Source organism: Ascidiella aspersa, chromosome 2 (assembly GCF_963924565.1).
Source record: "Ascidiella aspersa chromosome 2, kaAscAspe10.2, whole genome shotgun sequence".
Taxonomy (NCBI): Eukaryota; Metazoa; Chordata; class Ascidiacea; order Phlebobranchia; family Ascidiidae; genus Ascidiella; species Ascidiella aspersa.
In genome coordinates, this window is record NC_139448.1 from 4046924 (window position 1) to 4055514 (window position 8591).

The following is an 8591-nucleotide window of genomic DNA, read 5'->3' on the forward strand; positions in this document are numbered from 1 at the left end:
AGAGGCGGCTTGAAATTAGAAAAAGAGTTTAAGTGACCTTTTGTACAATATTTAAATCGCTTACTTTTTTAATTTGTATTTCAAATTTATCCCGTTCAAACAATTTGTTAGCGCTTTGTTGTAATCCATAATGCCTTTGTAATGTCGCTTTTATATTGTAAGTAGCACCTCTCCAACCAACAACGCACTGCATGGTGTACTTCAGCTTACGTATTTATTGAGACACGTGTAGACGTTACTGACGTTACGTTTTCACATAACTCTGTGACGTCACGTTATGACGTAACTTTGTGACGTCAACTCTAAACAAAAATTCTTATATCCCAAAGAAAATCCTTAAATCGCCCCTGATAAACGCAGAGAATATGATAACAACAACTAGAAACAAGTTCTTATGGTATATAGTTTGTATAATATGATACTTTAAACAAGTTTTTTATAAAACGCGTCTGTCATTACTTTAATCACATTCATTAAAAAGTCGAATCTATGGCGTAATATTTCAATTTAAGTTCCTCTGAAATGTGTGTTCCATGTTGTAATGTTTGTATGTTTGCAGATGCACTTCTAGTTTTGTTGGGCTTCGATGTGATGTTGCAGTTCCAGGTAATTTACATTATCTCAATAAAATATATCAAAACGTTTTGCAGTATTCTCAAACATTAACTATTACCTTTTCCCTCTCAAATTTGCCTAGTGTTGTACTTATTTGCCTTCGATAAATTGTCTTGAAACTTAGAAAGACCGCATTAGTTTTTATTGAAACTTGAATTTCTTTATCGACGTCTCCCAATTTTGTCATAAAGGAGTTCCTTACCAATGTCTTTTATATTTCGGTAACACAGAAAATTGTCGCAGTTATTTTTGCCACGTTCTGTTTTTCGTCATATATATATTTTTTTTCAAATCAGTTTCTTAAAAAAAACTTGTAATCGTTTTATTCCCTTCAACATTTGTTATTTCTCAATACATTTAGTTCTACAACTCTAACCTGTCTTTTCAACTGAGGTTTTTCAGAAACTATTAGTCGTTTTATACGATCACTATTCTCTCCAATATTTTTAATGCTTCAACTCTAACCTGTCTTTTTACTCAGTTTCTTCAGAAACTTGGAAGATTGCAGTCGGAGTAGTTGGCGGTGTGTTGGCTCTAGCGCTCCTAGTGGGAGGAGTGGTGTACTACAGGAAGAGACGTACAGAGACCTACTCGGAATTTTGGCCATATTAGAAGCCGAAGCCCCTGAAGTTCATGACTTATTGCTTTGCCATTGTTAATTTGCGGCCAGTTTTTTTAGGACCTAATGCGCTTGTTCTCTATTTTTCAATACCGAATGTTTTCCTTTTGTCGCAGTTTACATTTTAAGCACTTTTGATTTTACCAGCGAATTTATACCAAATTACCGAATGGCCATGTTTATTTTTGATGCTTGCAATTTTCATCCAAACTTTTTCTAGTGTCAATTGCAAATCTCCGTCGTTTCTTGCTTTGCAAAATCTGATTGCTTTGTATCATTGATTTTTATTTTGCTTTAGTTAAAATGTTCCTTTTTGTATGCAGTTTAAATGCTGGTTCATACCAACGTATATTTTTACCAATGTTGTTCTAATCCACAAATTTCCTCCTGTGTTTTTCATATTCGGTGAATCCATGTTGAAGCCTGAAATTGCGCTTTCCCAGAACTTTTTAACTTAAATTTTTGACATAGAAGTGACTTTGGTGACTGTTTTTGATTTGTCTCTTTGATTTTGTTGTGAAATTCGTTAAAGTTCCGCTTTTTCGTTAAAAACGGCCAAATGCTTAATTGTTGTACTCATGTTTTACCAGAGGTCATTAAACTTTTGGTTTACTTTTAACTAAAACACTGTTTCTCGAATTTTTTTTCGCGGCGACCCTTATACTAAGCGTGTAGTTTGAACAGCGAAATTTTGGCGACCCAATTCTTCTTGTTTAAGTGTGGCCAGCATATTGGTCCTGAAAACTCTTGTTTGGCTCCAAAGTTACGGTTTAAATAAAATTTTGAATTTTATGCACCGACGTTCTTCCAGTCCCTATGTGTGTGTATTTTATTTTAAACTAAATTTTTTTCTGTATTTTCAACAGAATTGATAAACGCTGTATTTAAAAGCTTTATTATCGTTAATATTCATCTGTGGTGAGATTGACTTTCTGTGTACTGTTGCCATGATGGTTTTCCTGAAGTTTCGGTCAATAATTTAGGTCACACCTGCTTTGTATTTAATAATTTAGCATCGTGTATATTGTGCAATTACAACACTTTTAATTTTTGATCATTTTTACTCCAATTTTCTCGTGTTTCGTAATAAAGTAGCAACGAAAAATTGTCTGCTTAAAAGACTTCCAAGAATTTACAGAGAGAAGCCACATGCCATTAGGTCACAGGTACATAGAAATAAAAAATATACGTCAAGGTTATGGCCTTCTACACGGATTCTTATGAAAACTTCTTTTAATTTCCGAGGGAAATTCGATTATTTTTTTAAATTGCCCAAAATCGATAAAACGTATAATCCCCCAAAATCGATAAAAAAAGTATAGCCAGATTTTCCTTACCAAATTTTCAAATTTAACTGAAAAACTTTTTTGCTTTTAATTGACCCAAATTGTGGATTGAACCAGTTTAAAGCAGTTCTAACTGGTTTCTTGTGAAAATTCAGGTAAATTCCCATGAAAAATAATTGTGAAATTAACCAGTTTAAAAAAGTTCTAACTGCTTTCTTGTGAAAAATCCGGTAAATTCCATTGAAAGTTAGATTTTTTCTAAAATCGAAAAAACGTCAAGGCCACCATAGCCTTGCCAAATTTTTAAATTTAGCTGAAAAACTTTTTTGCTTTTAATTGAACCAAATTGTGAAATTAACCAGTTTAAAGCAGTTCCAACTGGTTTCTTGTGAAAAATCCGCTAAATTCCATTGAAAATTAGATTTTTCTAAAATTGTCAAAATCGTAAAAACGTCAAGGCCACCATAGCCTTGCCAAATTTTAAATTTAACTGAAAAAAATTTTTGCCTTTAATTGGCCCAAATTGGGAATTAAACCAGTTTAAAGCAGTTCTAACTGGTTTCTTGTGAAAAATCCGGTAAATTCCCATGAAAAATAGTTTTTTTCAAATATTGTTAAAATCTAAAAAACGTCATAGCCTTGCCAAATTTTCAAATTTAGCTGGAAAACCTTTTTGCTTCTAATTGACCCAAATTGTGAATTAAACCAGTTTAAAGCAGTTCTAACTGGTTTCTTGCGAAAAATCCGGTAAATTTCCATGAAAAATAGTTTTTTTCAAATTTTGTTAAAAATCTAAAAAACGTCAAGGCTATTTTATAGCATTGTCAAATTTATCTCAAAAACGTTTTTGCATCTAAAATCGTTCGAACCGATTTCTGATGGCTGGTAAAGTTCGTCGTATCTGGCTTAAATTTGTTTGGTGTAGTTTTTAACATTGACCAACATTTAATTCGGTAAATTCTTTTGGGATTTTATTAAATAATAAAGTTGCACAAACCTAAAGACTTATCTATGTTGCCATGGTTATTAAATTCGGATAAAATTTGAGTTTCAGCAATCCGGTTAAAACGAATTTAGGTAGTTTTACAATATCTGCGAGGAATATTTTGTCAAATTCCTGACGACATTGATATTTGAGAAACGTTAAGACTTATATCTTGCGTGAAAACTTGTATATAGTTACAATTACAAAATATATTTCGCTCTAATATATATAAAATCCAGTTAAAACCGGTTTGAGGTATAGTTTTAAATAATTGGATTACAAAACCGCAGGTACTGTATACTGTACATATATTGGCTGTAGTGCTTTTTACTTTTTATTAAAACTTAATTTTTATCAAGTATTGGCTGCCTCACGGAAAGTTCAGTTCAGTTTTTATTTGTTGTATTATTTTTTTTAAGCATAGTGATTCAATCTATTTTACGTAACTTCTGTTTGTTTTACCAAATACACAAATTTGTTACATTTTTGGTGGCATTTATTTAATCAAGTGCACAAAAAAAACTTTAATAAAATATTTAGGAAATTCGATTTGCAATTGCTTTAATTCGGGCAGTTCAAACCCAGGATATTTACTTTAGTAAAGTGATAGTTACAATAATTAAAGCAAAAATTATTTAACGACCACACAAATAATCGACTGTAGTAAGAAGAATAAAAGATTTTTAAAAAGAACAGTAAAAAACAAACCAGGATAAATAGCGCAAGAAAAGTGTTTGTTAAGGTACTTATCGTATCGTATATAATCGTATCGTATCGTATCGTGAAATCTCCACACGTTTACGTCATCAAACGCTACGTCACTGTTCGTCATGGTACGTTGCACAAAAGTATGATTCGATGTTCAGTGAGGTGAGATTATGAGAGACCAAAATACAATTAAGTCTCGCTAACGTTTAAGAACACATGCAGCTTAACGTAACGCATTGTCCCTGGGTCGAACGCAAACAATACAGAAATAAGTTTTCATTTTTCTAAATTTCCACAAAGAAAAATGCAAAGACGCGATGCATAACGATTAAGCTCTTATTCAAAATTACGTGGTAAAACGGAGGCATTTTCACAAGCTGTGAGTATTGCGTTGGGGTCTTTCCCTGTAGGGTTTCTCCCCGGGCAAGTCGCCTTCCCTTTGTGCAAAGGCATTGTTCCCATTGTTGTCATTATTCCTTGCATTGTTTCCATTGTTCCCAGTGTTTCCATTGTTTCTGGCATTGTCCCGGCTGTTGATTGGCATCCCGTAGTTGAGGTACCCCCTGTATTGGGGGAGGGGCGGGGGTTGGGACTTTTTTTCCTGTTTCCGAGCCACTCTACACAACAAGCATAGGAAGACCAGGGAGAAGATGAACGTAGCTGAAGGAACAACCAGGGAAACAATCACCACGATCTTGCTGTTGCTACGCTCGATAATCACCTAAAAAATTAAAAAATGTATTGTTTTAATAACGGTACCTCAAGAGCAGTTGAGAACAAAAAAACTGAGAATACTTGTAGAAATTTTTTGGTAATGTTTTTTATTGTGTTTTAAGTTAATTTTGTGACACAGCCGAGTACAAAGAATACTATAATTATTTTTTCCCCAAAATTTGTACATCAACCTAGAGTTTGTAATTGGGTTGCTTATTGATTATACATTACATCATTTTGCTTTTTCTTCGATTGGATTAGCTGTCTTGCTTTTAACGCAAACTGCATTTTTTCTGTATAGAATATAATAATTCGTCCTTGACCCATTTTGCTTTCGCTTTAGGTAATTTATAACATTTTGTATCAGTATAGACCAGGAGTGTCCAACATTTGGCACGCGACCTAATAAAAAATGGCACGCAAGCCCCCCAAAAATACAGCCAATTGTCAAAAAAGCTAAATTTGTTATACATCCAATTGTCATTGTTTTTTCACAATACAAAACAATCGCGGCAATCACGACAACAAACAATTACTTCTGATATTATAACACTATACTGGTTTTATTTTTTGTATAAAAGTGCTTTTAACATTAGAAAAAATATAGTTGCTAAACTTTGGCACGGGAAGAAGTTATAAGATAAAAATTGGCACGTCGGCTTCGAGTTGGACACCCCTGGTATAGACAAAGGTAAAAAGTTTTACCAAAAGTATATAATTAGATCGTACAAAAGTGTTTTATTATTTGGATTAAAATAGTACATCCAATAAAACTAACCTGTACAAAAGATAAATTTATTTCGGCAGTAGTTAATGAACACATTGATTTACATTTTCTCGTGACAGGCATTTTGCCCGATATTTTATTTTATTTATTTTTTTGGTTACAGTGAAATGTTGTCAAACAAAATAACAACATATTAAACATCCCACTCCAACAACAAAGCATGTTTAAAGCTATATTGTTTCCAGTGTGTCGGTTTACCTCGTCAGTTTGTTCAGGATTGTACAAGCAGGGATACCTTATCCCCGACTCGCCGTACCTTTGGAGGAACTGATTGATTTCCATCGTGTTCTGCTTCTTGTGACGTTTGCAAACTTGTGTGGAGCACTAAGGAAAGGAGAATAAGGTGTTTTGGTTGGAGATGGAAAACAATTGTCTTTACTCAAACATTTTTGTCGACAATCGTTTTAATAACCTAGTTTGATAGCATAGTAATAAAGACTTGGACAGCCGAATTTCTTATCTTTTACAAAATTAGAATAAAAACAGAGATTTTTAGTTTTCCCCAACTAAACTCAAATTAAAACGATAGAATTGGCATTGAGCTAGAATTTAACCTAAAATCTAAACTACATTTATTTTATTACCTCACAATAAATTTAGATAAACTAGTAGTTTTATCTAAAAAATGTAAATGACAAAAAATTCGCCAAAGTCTAGTAATGAAGTGAAATGCAGAAAATTTGTTTTTATTTGAAGTATTCTTTTAACTAGAAACTTTTGGATGATACGCTTACGTCACTGTTTCCCGATATTCCCATTGTTTCATCACCATGGATCATCGATGTCACTGAGGAGTTTTCCTGGAAAAACATCAATTTTATTTTATTATTTATAACGTCTTTACCAGGATAATTTAAAAATAATACGGAGAAAATTGGTGTTGTTAATACACAATTTTCCATTTTTAAATTAAAAAATTAATATTTAAAAAAAATTAACAATAATGTATTTGTATGTAATGTATATGCTTTTTTTATTAAGGAAATTCTTCATTTATTTTTACTTTTTTTTTTTATGTTTTTAATTACCGAATGTTGAAATAGAATGGGGATAATTACAATTTTTTTAAGAACAAATTGCTAAAAATCTAATTATAAAATGAAACTATAAACAAACACAATTCCTGTCACAAAATATTTACTTGATGACGTTACCGTGCTTTATGTGGTTCCGAAAGAGTAAACACAACAACGCTACAGGATGTTTTGTCTAAATTTAAAAATACTGCTTGTTTTCTTACAAAGGCTGCGCCGTGGATATTATACTTGACGTATATTTGAAGACATGGGAAGCTGGATTTACAGTATGGACTGTTATCGTTGTTGATGCCTCCGCACTTGCAAGTACGATACTCCACGATCTCATATCGTACTACTTGGCATGTCGTGGCCTGTAAAATGTGCACAGAGAGATATTAGGTCAAACAATTTAAACTGTAATATGGCCGAAGACAACTAAGACAGGGGTCAAATAAGGTTTTTTACATAGGGGCTGCATAACTGTAAATATTAGAGATCGCGTGCCAAATATAAATTGTGTATTGCCTTAGTTGACCTAATTGTTAAACAACATGGAAAACAACACATTTAAGTTTAAAATTTCATCAAAAATTTAGTTTAAAGGCATTTCCGTTAGTTAAGTATTAATAATATTATTTGGGGATTTTGCGGAAATATGTAGCAGACAAAACAAATTTAACAAACAATTTAAACTAGGTTAAGGAATTTGTAAGACCTCCCAGCATTGCCTTAAATAAACACAATCCTTATTAGACCATCTGATATCGGTAGCCTTCATTTCTTCTTCCTGTATATTATTATGAGTAAGGATGTCCGATAATATCGGATTGGAGCCGATATTACTACAAGTGGCGTTGTCGGCATTTGTTCGATACTTGGGTAGTATCGGTGCCGATCTGATACTAATTAAAATAAGAATTTTAACCATGATTTGAGACCCAAAGCAGTGATTCTATCTAAAAAGGTAAAATAATAATAACCTAAAAAAAATACTTTGAAGGTTTCAATTTCGTCTATCTTGCTTGTTTAAACATAGTTATGACGTCATTTATTATCTGATCCGATCGTGATACTTTTGTCCAGAAATATCGGGTATCAGAATAAAATGCCAAGTATCGAATATCGCATATTACGTGTATAGCGCAATCACTGGGTAGTATCGCTCAAGTGGGTCTAGAATAGATGCAGGGCCAGATGAAGGGTACTGCAGGCCTAAGGCTGTTTAATAGAGAAGGACCTAACTTTACGGATTTATTTATCTACTCACACTCAAGGCACATATTTACACGACTCAGTCATTCGTTTTTAAGCAAAAACTGTACTGGATCTGTATCACTATCGCCTAACAAAAATTTAACCTTAAAAAAATTGAGGGCTTTTCCAGGGCCTACGTCCATAGCCTTAATAGCCTAATGGTTAATCTGGTACTGGCTATATGTAAAATCTCACCTTGTAGTTGATTGCGATGAGTCCCGGTCTAGCAAAGAGCAGCCCATCTACAATGAGAGCGATAACACTGACCAAGCAAAGCACAACCAGCAGTGAAATGGCACAAGGAGCTCCCTCACACGTCTTACGTTTGGAAGGCCGGTACATAAAGTGGATACTCATACTGAATGCTACCAATACAAGCCTGTTGTTAAATCAAAAAGCAAGTTGAATAGCAGGGACAGATTACTTGTGATCGGCGCGGAACCAGGATTTTTGTTTTGGGGCCATGAAAAACTATATTTTAGAAGTGACGTCTCATGTTCACGTCATGTTCAGTCAAACTCGTACTCAAACGTGAAAATAAATACGAGCCAAAACATATTCAAGCATGATTTTTGTTAAAGATTAATTTACTAAACTTTGCTTT

At 33.2% G+C, this 8591-nt stretch overlaps 2 protein-coding genes across 2 annotated transcripts in view; one reads left to right on the top strand and one right to left on the bottom strand.

Moving 5' to 3' along the window:
- Window positions 1-1590, top strand: part of LOC146163197 (uncharacterized) — a 37106-nt gene extending 35516 nt beyond the window's left edge. The window contains exons 36-37 of the mRNA XM_083382977.1: window positions 560-606; window positions 1097-1590. Of these exons, the coding sequence (XP_083239103.1) occupies window positions 560-606; window positions 1097-1227 (178 nt within the window). The 3' untranslated portion in view covers window positions 1228-1590. The remainder of the gene's footprint in view (window positions 1-559; window positions 607-1096) is intronic.
- A 2415-nt stretch (window positions 1591-4005) lies between these two features.
- Window positions 4006-8359, bottom strand: LOC146163198 (uncharacterized). The gene is made up of 5 exons (XM_083382581.1): window positions 8183-8359; window positions 6955-7104; window positions 6449-6514; window positions 5913-6038; window positions 4006-4934 (listed from the first exon to the last, which is right to left on the bottom strand). Exons 1-5 carry the CDS (start codon window positions 8342-8344, stop codon window positions 4584-4586), a joined length of 855 nt encoding a protein of 284 aa, XP_083238707.1. The 5' UTR covers window positions 8345-8359; the 3' UTR covers window positions 4006-4583.
- Window positions 8360-8591: the final 232 nt, after the last annotated feature.

Bases quoted from the DNA above. Each gene is read 5' to 3' on its own strand.
- LOC146163198 (XM_083382581.1), bottom strand. From the start codon at position 8,344: ATGAGTATCCACTTTATGTACCGGCCTTCCAAACGTAAGACGTGTGAG. The intron at 7,105-8,182 runs GTGAGATTTTAC...CACATTTTACAG, and splicing joins TCATCGCAATCAACTACAAG to GCCACGACATGCCAAGTAGT. The intron at 6,039-6,448 runs GTAAGCGTATCA...TCCTTTCCTTAG, and splicing joins GAATATCGGGAAACAGTGAC to TGCTCCACACAAGTTTGCAA.